This window comes from Salvia hispanica, chromosome 3, assembly GCF_023119035.1.
Source record: "Salvia hispanica cultivar TCC Black 2014 chromosome 3, UniMelb_Shisp_WGS_1.0, whole genome shotgun sequence".
Classification (NCBI taxonomy): Eukaryota; Viridiplantae; Streptophyta; class Magnoliopsida; order Lamiales; family Lamiaceae; genus Salvia; species Salvia hispanica.
Window position 1 is genome coordinate 14,905,566 of NC_062967.1, and position 12,643 is coordinate 14,918,208.

Sequence of the window (12,643 nt, forward strand, 5' to 3'; positions counted from 1 at the left end):
TTTCTTCATGACCTCCTCGAGAGTATACGGGTCGATTTGGCGGCCGCCGCGGCAGAGGCGGGGGGCTCAGATGCGGCAGGTTTGGGGGTCCCGGGTGCGAGGACGGCGGTGAGGAGTAGAGTGAGGCAGGGGCTCGTGTGTGGAAGCCCGGTTTTTTTTATTATTATGTAATTTTTTGTAATTAATGTACTTTTTGTATTTAAATGAAATTAATGAATTTTCTCGTATATGTGTCGTACATTTAATTCCGTATTTTGCGTTTAATTCGGTAAATTTAGTTGTTTTTTTTTAGTGCTGATAATGTGGCAGGGGGAGTTTGTGGCTGCCCTATGGCTAGCCTATTGCTATTAGAGATACTCTTAATGCTATCGAATATTCTATCTGCAACAATTTTCTAGAATGAAATTGTAACAAAATAAAATAGTAGAAATAAACTTAAATAGAAAATTTTATGTGATAATTTAATTGCTATATATAATAAAATAATTAAACAAATTGAATAAAATTATAAATAGTTTAAAGTATAAAAACTTTAGGAGTACTCATTTTGGTACAAATAAAATTTTAGCAATCAATTTGACATATGGACTATAATTTGATAATCATTTATCCATTTTGACTTTAAAGTCTCAATCTTGAATTGGCTTATTTTATATCTTGAACGTCATTTTTGAACTTCAAAAAATGGTTTAATATATAGCCAACAAAACTAGTTTCTAGTTTCTACAACAAAAATTGTTTGGTTGCAGACATTGATCTATTAGTTGTTTTATGTTATTCACAATAAAATCCATCCTCATTATTTAAAAAATGTCAAACATTATGTCTAAATCTTCGCATTTACATAGATGAAAATTTTAGTATATAACTCAATAGTTTTGGTTGTGTACGAGAACAACTTATAGCAAAAGCTATAATAATTAGTGTTTTTGGAATTTTTCGGATAAAAGTATTTCTAGTTGCTCAATAAAACCTGACATTGTTATTGTTGTTTAAAGTTTATTATAATTATAATGTTTCTCTAAAGTAAAGCTATTAAATAACTTAAATCAAGATTAAGACTGTAAATTGACAAATATTGAAAGTTCAAACTTTAAACTATAATTAACTATCGAGATGGTCTTATGTGCCGTCATCCATGATGGCTGACATATATAAAACTGCACATTAACACGATATTTAATGCTTAATCATCTAAATTAATATATCAAACATCACAATTTTCGGTCATAAGCCCTGCGCCTAAATTTGAACGGTCTTATTTTTCAGCTAATTAAGCCTTTATTATTTTTTCTCTTTTCTTCTCAAATTTGTTTTAATCTAATTTCGTTTTGAAAAATGTTTTAGAGACAACCATAATTTCATAATGAGGTTAAAATTGTAATCTTATACTATATTATATTTTTAATTAAATCTACACTTTTTTACATCTACCTTTTTATCCTTACATCTTAAAAAAAGCAACTATGCTCATAATGGAATTTTAATTATGATCATAAATAAGGATGTGATAGCTTAATTATGGAATATATATAAATGTGGAAGATATGATTTAAAATTAAAATATATACCTAAAGAAATAGAATATTAGAGAAATGAGAGATTTATTCATAAATGTTTTATTCAACGTAATGTTCCAAAACTAAGGGAATAAATTATGAGATTTGAACTTAATGAATAAATATGAATCCATTTTATAAAAATACTAATTCTCTTTCTCTCTCATAATTTATTCAACATAATTTATCTTCAAACCATTATTACCATACTAATCTCTAGAGATTTGAATGCTGCATATTAAACATTTTAATTTCTTTCAAGATTTAATGTCTTTATACGTCAAGATTATTAAACTCAATTATTTTCTATATTGGGTTTGTTTGTTAAGTATATCTCTTATTATAATTTTATGTTCTTTATTAGTAGTATTTTATATAATTGTTTTTTATGATTAAGGTTCAACATATTTATTTTATTATTAATTATCTCCTTTTAGTTACAAGTCATTTGACAATTAAATTTATGATTTTTAACATTAACAAAATAATTGAACCTCGATCTAAAATAAAATTAGTTACAAGCCATTTTGATAGTTAAATTTATAATTACAAATTTTATATTTAATATTTTTATGAATTGCATATTTTTATGTTAACTTTTTACTTTCAAAATAAATTTATAATTATAAATTTTATATTTATTATTTAGTCAAAATATCACTAATTGGGCATTGATCGTCATTTTTTTACGGAACTGTAAAAAAAGGACCAATCCGACGACAATTTCGTATGTTTAGGACCCGATTTTCAAAAAGTGAATGTTTTTTTACTAAATTCATATTTCGGTCATATGTTTGTGACCAATTTTTACCTTTACTCTAAAAGCAATATATAGTAGAGTTCTTAGCTAATTAACTATATTATGAAATAAATTAAAATTTGATATATCAGTATTAGTTAAGTAACAATTTGGATTGCAAAAAATTAATAATTTTTATTTAAATCCATTACTTCCATAATTCAATTTCTTTAAGTTTTTATTGTTTGAAATGTTATAGCTGAACCTTGATAACAAAATCATACTTTATGTTTCTAACTAATCTATGTAATACCTATATTATTTTCTTCTTTTTACTTATATAAAATATTAGAGTTTTAAGCTCCATTCAGTATATCATTAAATAAATTAATAATAATAATAATAATAATAATAATAATAATAATAATAATTAACTTTATAGTTTTTATTTTAAGAATTTTTTAATTTTTATTATACTACTTCTTTCCTTTCCAAAATTTTAATTTATTTAAATTTTTTATTCTTAGAACATTGCAATCGAACTTCGATCAAATAAATAATTACAAGGCATTTTCTCTTTTGCTTTATAAATAATTGAGTTATTAGCTCAATTCACTATATCATGAAATAAAATTAAGAAAATATGTATAATATATTAATACTAATTGGGTGTAGGTTTTTTTATATCATATTTGCTATTCTAAATTATTCAATTTTGAAAATTTAATTTATTCAAATTTTTAATTTTTGGAAAATTATTGTCGAACCTTAGTCAAAATAAATATAATACTAATTGAATTTATTGTTTTAATTTTAAGTATTTTATAATATTAGTACTCTAGTTTGATTTTTGAGTATTTATTTTTATGTTATTCCTATGTAAAATATATAATATACTAATTTCAACATTAGTTTTATTAGTCTTTATTATAGAAATTAGATCACCCCCTAATGATCATGCTAATTGATTTTATCCAAAAATAGCGTTTGATTATATTTGTCCATATATAAAATATAATTATGACATACAGACATAAGTGTATTATGGCATGAAGACACTATGTCTCTAAATCACTCTTTTGTATTTATGACATTGAGCTATCCAATAATTTAATCTCCGCCTTTAAATCAGCCGCGACGCGCGTCGCCCTTCCATCTTTTACATTTTATTATTGTTGCATCGAAGATTGAGAATTAATTTATAGTTAAAATCTAGTTAACTAATTGCGTTTTTTGCATATCGTGACAACCACTGAATTCTAATCACATGATCGGTCCACATTAAAATTTAAATTATGCTTGGTAATTGTGATAATTAATGTGACCCTTCTATCATTACGTTTACTAGATACCATTCCACGTTTTCACCCCTTGAACATTTAATACAGAGAAAACGTCTTTTTTATTCCACAAATTTTATAAACTAATTTTAGATTCGTGAACTTTGAAAATATCATTTGAGATCCGTCAACTATGAGTTAATATCAATCAATGTACTCTTTTTACTATTTCCAAATTTTTTCGGACGAAAATATCCTCAATACCTTAAAAATGAATGCCACCGTCAATAGACGATACTTGAATATTTTCATAGTTCACGTACCGAAAATGAGAGTTTGGCAAAGTTCGTGGATAAAGTATCTGCTATTAGTAATTAACTTTTTTCACAGCGAAGTTAGTTAATCCTTATTCCGGATCTATACTGATCCCACGATCAAAATGAAAGTGGACTATTTTTAAGGGAAAAAAATAATGTGTTCTTATTCTGCATCTATAATACATATGATCTCTCTCAAAAAGTGTACTTCATATGTATTCATTATTTGTAGGTAACTATACATCCCAATGCTGATGTTCAGAGAACTATATCCAAGATATAGAATCAATTCCTTGGTACTAATATTACTCCTCTTTCATATATATTTCCTAAGTTCCATTCTCTACTCTCATCAGCCCACAATATGCGGCGCCGGCCTCGTCTACGTCTACGCCCTCCCGCCCACCTTCAACGACGACCTCCTCCTCCACTGCCACTATTACGAACCATGGAGCTCCGCTGCAAAGAGCCCTCCAACGGCAGCCTCGCGCCCCAGCTCACTCCGTCGTGGTACGGGACCTACATGTTCGGCGCCGAGGTCATGTACCACGCGAGGATCACGAAGCACGAGTGCCGCACCACGGAGCCCCAATCCGCTACGGCCTTCTACATACCGTTCTACGCTGCGGTCGCACTGGGGAAGTACTTGTCCACTAATTACACCGCTAGAGATCGCGATCGCCCGTTCGAGGAGCTGCTGACGTGGCTCCAGGATCAGCCTACGTGGAAGAGATCCGACGGCTCGGATCACTTCCTCCTCCTGGGGAGGCCAACGTGGGACTTTCAGCGGCTGACAGACGGCGGGTGGGGGACCAGCTTCCTCCACATGCCGTTGATGAAACAGATCGTGCGGCTCACGATTGAGCGGGCCCCGTGGGATCATTGTTCCTTACCCCACCGGATTCCACCCCAGGTCAAAACAGATCGTGCGGCTCACAATTTTACTACTACTAATATAAATTTACTACTACTAATAATAAATTATTACTATTATTATAACGGTTATTTTGATAATATAATTAATATATACACACACACAATCATTGCAAATATTTTTTATATTCATTATTATTATTTGGGTATTTACATAAAATACTAATAGTATTATAGTATTATACTTTATATGTAATTTTTTTTAATGTTTTAACTATTATAAATTATTTAACTAAAGAAATCAAGACTTCTATGTTATACATCCTCGTTCATGAAAAGTATGAACATTTAGTTTGACACAAATTTTAATATATAATTGGTAATAGAAATAGCGATAAAGGGTAGTGTAAACAATGTTAGGAGAGAGTAAGCTTCATATGATTAAAATGATGTGTAGGGGTAATATGTTATTTAACTATTTAAATAATTAGAAAATTCATAATTTTTGGAGACGGACTAATAAGAAAATAATTCAAACTTTTTAGGAAGGGAGTAGAAAAATTATGTAAATACATGATAATATTTAAACATATGCAGTGATATATTTTGAAAAATATAATGCATATTTTTCACATTATATTTTTATATAAATTGAAACTAAAAAATAGTATTCTCTCCGTCTCGAAAGAGTATGCACTATTTTCTTTTTTCGTCCGCCCCGAAAGAGTATAAACTTTCAATTTTGGAAACTCTCCTCTCTAATGAGGTGGGACTCATTCTCCACTAACAATACTTAAAAACATTCTTTATCTATCTCTCTCTTACTTTACCAATAATGCATTAAAACCCGTATCGAACCCAAAATTCATATTTTTTGGGGACGGAGGGAGTAATGTATAGTATAATGATCCAAAAACATAAAAGCTGAAGCTAGCAATATCAAACTGAATGAAAAAATTTTGGAAACAAAAGTACTATATAAAATACACATGTGATGTTTGGTTGTACATGTCAAAAACATGTACATGTCAAAAACATACCGCCTCATAGCCACGCAACACAAGTATTTTCCTTTTTGTGACGTTATCTCGTTCCGAAAATCTCATCAGAGTATTTTCCTTCTTGTGGTTCGGGACTTCATCAACTGTCTAATAAACCAAAAGCTGTATTTTGAACAAGTAGTACACTGGACAGACAACTGCTAAACCTCATAGAAAAGGAGAGCATATACATATAATTAACAACAACAATCAATTAATAGATTACTAATAATCTCCTTCCAATCACAATTCTCTCTCCTTCCTAATCCTCTGCAAAACCCCTTCAATAGCAATATCAAAAGCATCCTCAAAATCTGTTGATCCACCACTCTGAATCCCATATATAATCCTAGGAATTGTCTCAATCACTTTCTCCCTCTTCCTCCTAATCTCCTCCTTGCTAAACCCCTTCAAAACATGCTCAATCACAGAGGTCTTATTCATCACCTCCTCATGGTTTATATAAACCGAGTAGCTCTCCGGTTCGCCCGGCAAGAACCACGGATACTGCTCGTAAGCGGTCTGGTTCCAGAAGATAACCGGCACCGAACCGGCTATCATGCAGTCGAAAACCGACCGCCTCGTGAAGCTATCCCCCTTCGGCTGCAGGCAGAATTCCGACGCCAGGAGAGATTCCATTATCACCGACGAGTCCGCCGAGCATTTCGTCGCCGCGCAGTCCACCGCGCGGCACGACGGCGAGTTCGAGCAGTAGGTTAGAAGAGTCCCCCGGAAATCGCGGCGGATCGGCTCACGCGCCGCGCCGATGAACGTGTAGAGGCTGCCGCGCTTCTGTTTTCGCACGAATTGTTGCCAATTCTGGAGGATTTCTCTGGATTCGGGGTGGAATCCGGTGGGGTAAGGCACGCCGACGTCGCGATCGTCGAAGTCGGCCTTCTCGATGATGAATCGGGTGACCCGCTGCATCTCGGGCATGTTGAGGAATGTGGAGCCCCAGATTTGGGCAGGGTCGGCTAAGCGGCGGAAATCCCATGTGATTCGGGCTAGCGAAATGAAATGATCAGAGCCGTTGGATTTCTTCCAATGCTCGTGCTGATCGAGCCACGTCAGCAGCATCTTGCAATCGCGGTCGCGTTTGGCGGTGTCGTTCTTCCAGAGGTGCTTCCCCACCGCGAGTCCACCGTAGAACGGGATGTAGAACGCCGTAGCGGATTCCGCCTCCAGGGTTCTGCATTTGTGCGTCAGAATCCGTTTGTGGAAGATCAGCTCCAGGGCGAATTGGTTCGTGCGGAACCAGGATTTGTAGAGATTCTCCGGCAGGAGGCGGCGGAGCTCGGCGGCGCGGCCGCCGAAGCCGGCGTTGGCGGCGATGCCGCACTGCCAGTTCCAGTTGTCGAGGTCGGTGCAGCTGTGGAGTAAGAGGTGGTGGTTGAACATTAAGGGGAGATCGTAGACGTAGACGGTGCCGGAGGGGCATTCGTCGGCGGCGGGGCGGCGGGGGAGGCAGGGCGGCGCAATGCGGACGGCGGAGATGATGAAGAGAGGGATCGAGATGGAGGCGAGTGAGATCCATAGATAAGGGTGGGCGAAGAGGAAATTGAGGGGTTTCGACGGTTTCTGCCGGGACTGGAGCTCCGGCGAGTATGCGTGGTGCATAATTAGTGTTTGAAGGTTTTGGCTATTGGAGAAGAATGTGAAGAAATAAAGAAATTTATTATTGATGAAATAATTGAACTGGACGCGTTACATTTTTAGAGCAGCAGACTAATCAATAGTGTAGCACTAGGACTACCCAAACACAATCTTTGCCATGTTACTAGAGTAACCACCTTTTGCCACATCACTAGGACTAATCACAGTCTAGTAATAGCCTAACACTAGCCGATAGCGTCAGGACAATAGTGGACGAGCGATCGGCTAACGCTGACGCATCGCGGATGACCGCTCGTCCTTGCTGTTCGTCAGTCGTGCTTTCGCCGCATGCAATAGCGGACGAATGCGATGCCCTAGCGACCGGCTAGGGCGTCGCGTTCGTCCGGTATTGCGGTTGCTCGAGAAAATGATTTAATTTAATGTGAGTGTTTTCGGAAATATCGTTGAGACATTCATTGACCGTGACATTCATTTTACGAGTATCCATATCTTAAAAATATTTTAAAATTCTTTAATTATAAAAAGTTGAAAAAGAAACTTTTCTTGCGTGTCACAAAATTAAGTGATAATATTAAAGCTCAAATTATATTTTAAAAAATTATCAAAAATATATAGTAAAGATATTTATAAAAAGAATATGAGTTTGTTATAAGTTCATTAAAAATATATACCATTCAAGGTATTGAATTTTCGTCCAGAAAAACTTGAAAGTAGTAAAAAAATACTTCGATTGATATTAACTTATAGTTGACGGACCTCAAATGATATTTTCTAAGTTCACAGATCTAAAATGAGAGTCCGACAAAGTTTCGTGAAGAAAGATGTTCCCTCTTTAATACTCCTTCTGTCCCATTAGAAATGAAACGTTTTCCATTTTTGGTTGTCCCATTAAAAATGAAACGTTTCTTAAAATAGAAATAACTTTATCTCTACTTTTCCCTCTCTCTTACTTACTCTCTCTTCTTTAACTCACAAAATAACACTATATAAAATCTTGTGTCGAAAAACAAACGTTTCATATTTATTGGGATGGAGGGAGTATATTATCTGCTAGTTAAAACTTATTCCGGATCTATAATGATACCCACGATCAAAATGAAAGTGGACTATTTTTAAGTGAAAAAAAAATGTGTTCTTATTCAGCACCTATAATACACATGATTAACCCCTTAATTTCATTTTATTCATAATACTCTCCTTTCTCTCCAAAAGTGTAATTCATTACTCCTCTTTCATATATATTTCCTAAGTTCCATTCTACTCTCATCAGCCCACAATCTGCAGCGGCGGCCTCGTCTACGTCTACGGCCTCCCGCCCGCCTTCAATGATGACCTCCTCCTCCACTGCCACTATTATGAACCATGGAGCTCTCGCTGCACAGAGCCCTCCAACGGCGGCATCGGCCCCCAGCTCACTGCCATCCCCTCTCCGTCGTGGTACATGACCCACATGTTCGCCGCCGAGGTCATGTACCACGCGAGGATCATGAAGCACGAGTGCCGCACCACGGAGCCCCAATCTGCTACGGCCTTCTACATACCCTTCTACGCTGGGTCGCACTGGGGAAATACTTGTCCACTACTTACACCGCTAGAGATCGCGATCGCAAAGAAATATGACATCTTTTGTGGGACAAACTAAAAAGGATAGTGTGACATCTATTATGGGACGAAGGGAGATTAATTTTATTTGTACTCCCTCTCGTCTTGTTTCTCAAATTTTATTTTTCGATTTCTCTTTTACATTTCATTCTTTTATGATGTCGTACACCAAAAATAGTCTTATGGGTGGATGTCTCATGTTTCAATGAAAAATTGATAAAGTGTGAAAGATAAAAGAGAATGTTAATAGAATAGTGTTAATAATTTTAGAGACGTACGATTGTTTGTGGACACCGAAAACAGAAAAATGGGAGTAAGAGTGAGCTAATATAAATTTCCGATTGTTTGTTTGTGCTTCATTTTGCCTTAAATACTCTCCCCAACCATAGGACAGTACGTGAGTGGCACGTCTTCCAAGAAGTGAGTCTCTTCTCAATCGCAATTGGAGTTACCTTCTTTTATCGCTTAAGCTCACAGATTGGCCAACTTCGTGGCTTGGGTATCTGAAACAAATTGATCCACCTTTCACACCTCGCGTTTACGTTTTCTTACTCTTTCTCCTCAACTCCTTTTTTCTTTATGCTCCCGCTCGTGAAATCGAAAACCACCATCTAACACATCAATAATACCGGTGGTGGATACAGGGAGGGACAAGAGGGTGCAGTTGCCCCTGCCCGACGACTAGTTACCATAGACCCTGACATATATTTTCTATGGTCGTCCCCCCCCCCCCCCCCCCCACCCCCAATTTGCTACTAATTTCACTTCGAGGATGAAGCGCATGGCAATTCCGCCCTCTCCATTTCTCAATCCTGGATCCGGCATCTTTGCAAATAATATCCATTCAAATCATAATAAATGGTCGAAACACATGCATGACATTGATCAACCTATCAAAATTAAATTTTGATTCATTTGTCCACCACTTTTTAGTATTACTATATCCTTTAATTTTGTGATTTCGTAACTTCAACTGTCTAACAAATTACGTACAATATATAGTGTCCTAACTAAATGACCACCGAAAATCAATTGCTGATACTTTTTAATAATATGCATTAAATTTGTTATAAATATTTAACTAAAAATTAAGCATATCGTGTTTTACAACCTAAGTGCAACACTGAACATGCTTAAATAAATCCTCCTTCAAGTGGAAATTAAAATATATCAATGCTGTTGTTTGCATAAAAGAAATTGATAATTGGAGAATTAAAAAAAAAGAAAAGAAAAGAAGGTTTTTTCAAAGTACGTGATTGAATTTACGCTGTTATTTCTGTAATTCCTCAAATCCATATAGTATTTGAAACCGAGGTGGTAGGCCAATCGAAATTTTCAAAATTTTGACTATATATAGGTGTATCGTAGTAGTAAGTAAAAATAGAATATAGCTAGTGTGTGCTATGGTGCACATGAAATGTAGTACCGGCGGTATGTAATTTTCAGTGTGGCTAGCCAGCTAGGTGTGTACAAGGATGCTGCTCCGGTTCTTGAACACGGAACAGTTAGTGTAGGACCAACTGTGATCCGACACTACAAAAAAGCGCGCATTTACCTAGCACTTATTTTCGAGCACCAATATGTGCTCGGAATTTACCTAGCATTTTCCGAGCACTTTCTGATAGTGCTCGGAATGTTGAAGAAATTATGCACCCTGCGACCACATTTCGAGCATGGTCAACGTACTAGGAATGACTATTGCAACTTACGAGCACAAATTAACTTTGCTCGGATAAATTCCTAGCACAATGACTATGCTCGGAAAAATTTTCTAGCACAATGACTATGCTCGTAGAATTGCTAGCATAATGACCATGCTCGGCAAAAAATGCCTAGCACTATCAATGTGCTCGGAACATTCCTAGCACAATGACTGTGCTCGAAACATTCCTAGCACAAATTGATTGTGCTCGGAATATTTTCTAGCACTTGCAAGGTGCTCGGAATTAGGATATTATTTCCACACAGATCTGGATCTAACTCCTATCATTTAACTTCTTCCATTTTCTCTCCAACTCGATTTCTTCAATCTTTTCCTACATTGTTTCAATCTTACCTTGTTATTTCTTCAAACCAAAGTTGTCTCTTTGCCCGTTGCCACCTTGCCTCGTTATCTTTTATCTAAAGGTATAATTTATATTTTTTAGTTATTCTCTCTAACTTCATGTTAAATAATTAGAATATTATTATATCTGTTTTAATTTATATTAATTTTATGCTATAGGGATAGTAAAATGGATAGGTTACTTTAATTTATTTTTGAATTTAGTGACTAATATATAGTGGACTTACCCATGAAAATGATTGATTAGCTAACTATTCTATATCAAACTTCTCTAGACAAGAAACTTGAAAATTTTAATAATTTGAAATAATATTTTTGTTCAAGTAATATTTTGATGATCAATATTATAATTTTTATTTGCTAATATTTTTTAAAACTCTTTGTAAATTTATTGAAAGTATCATTTTATTTGTTTTGATTTCATACTACAGGATAGTGAAATGGATAAAATTCTGGGACGACAGTGGATGTATGAGCGAAAGTATCCCACCGGAGAATTCAATTGTGATTTTATCGATGGGTTAGATGCGTTTATAAATTTTGCTGTGTCATTTCCCTCTAAAATGGATGGTTCAAAAATTAGATGTCCATGTGCAAAATGTGATAATAACAAATTTTTTTCTCCTGATACGGTGAAAGAGCACCTTGTGAGAAGGGGGTTTACCCCAGATTACTATGATTGGAGATTTCATTGCGATGTAGAAGCGTCGTCCAGTTCAACACCGGCTGAATCTATGCATTTCGATCCATCATCGGATCCATACCAGCATATGGTATACAATGCGTGGGGACAGACAGCCAGTCACGAGCCTCATCATTTCCAAGCGCAACATTCCGAACAATATGTCCTGCCTACTTACATGCCAGAATCCCCCACTAACGAGTCGCAACAGTTCTATAATTTATTAGAAGCGTCTCAGGCCGATTTGTGGGCGGGTTGTGATTATTCCGAGTTGTCAACAAATGCTCGACTGATGACTATGAAGTCTGAACATCGAATGTCTCAATGAGCTATTGACGAATTGTGCCAATTTATGGAGGAACGCTTGCCGAAACCAAATCGTATGCCTAGTAGCTTTTATAAGTGCAAGAAACAAATGCAGACCTTAGATATGCCGGTTCTCAAGATAGATTGTTGCAAGAGAGGGTGCATGATCTACTGGAGGGAAGACGAGAACCGAACTGAATGCAAAGTTTGTGGTCAAGCCAGATTTAAGGGTAATGGCACAAGTCCACTTAAACGGATGTACTATTTCCCTTTAGGCCCAAGGTTGAGGCGTTTGTATGCATCCGAAATTACCGCTCAATCCATGCGATGGCATGCAGAGCACATCCAGACTCCAGGAGAGATGTCTCATCCGGCAGATTCTGTAGCCTGGAAAACCTTCGACAAGATACATCCTTTCTTTGCTTCTAAATCAAGAAATGTCAGGTTAGCACTTAGTACTGATGGATTTCAACCATTTGGTCAGACCAGTTCGCAGTACTCATTATGGCCAGTGATTTTAACTCCATACAACTTGCCTCCATTGATGTGCATGAAAGATCCATACA

At 35.8% G+C, this 12,643-nt stretch overlaps 2 protein-coding genes across 2 annotated transcripts in view; one reads left to right on the plus strand and one right to left on the minus strand.

Moving 5' to 3' along the window:
• Positions 1-5,707: 5,707 nt before the first annotated feature.
• Positions 5,708-7,457, minus strand: LOC125211930 (xyloglucan galactosyltransferase XLT2-like). The gene has a single exon (XM_048111893.1). It carries the CDS (start codon positions 7,423-7,425, stop codon positions 6,052-6,054), a length of 1,374 nt encoding a protein of 457 aa, XP_047967850.1. The 5' UTR covers positions 7,426-7,457; the 3' UTR covers positions 5,708-6,051.
• Positions 7,458-12,201: 4,744 nt separating this feature from the next.
• Positions 12,202-12,643, plus strand: part of LOC125209365 — a 5,670-nt gene continuing 5,228 nt past the window's right edge. Inside the window, exon 1 of the mRNA XM_048108964.1 lies at positions 12,202-12,521. Within this exon, the coding sequence (XP_047964921.1) occupies positions 12,202-12,521 (320 nt within the window). The remainder of the gene's footprint in view (positions 12,522-12,643) is intronic.

What these genes read in the sequence shown, in the direction of transcription:
- LOC125211930 (XM_048111893.1), bottom strand. Translation starts at nt 7,425, where the DNA reads ATGCACCACGCATACTCGCCGGAGCTCCAGTCCCGGCAGAAACCGTCG.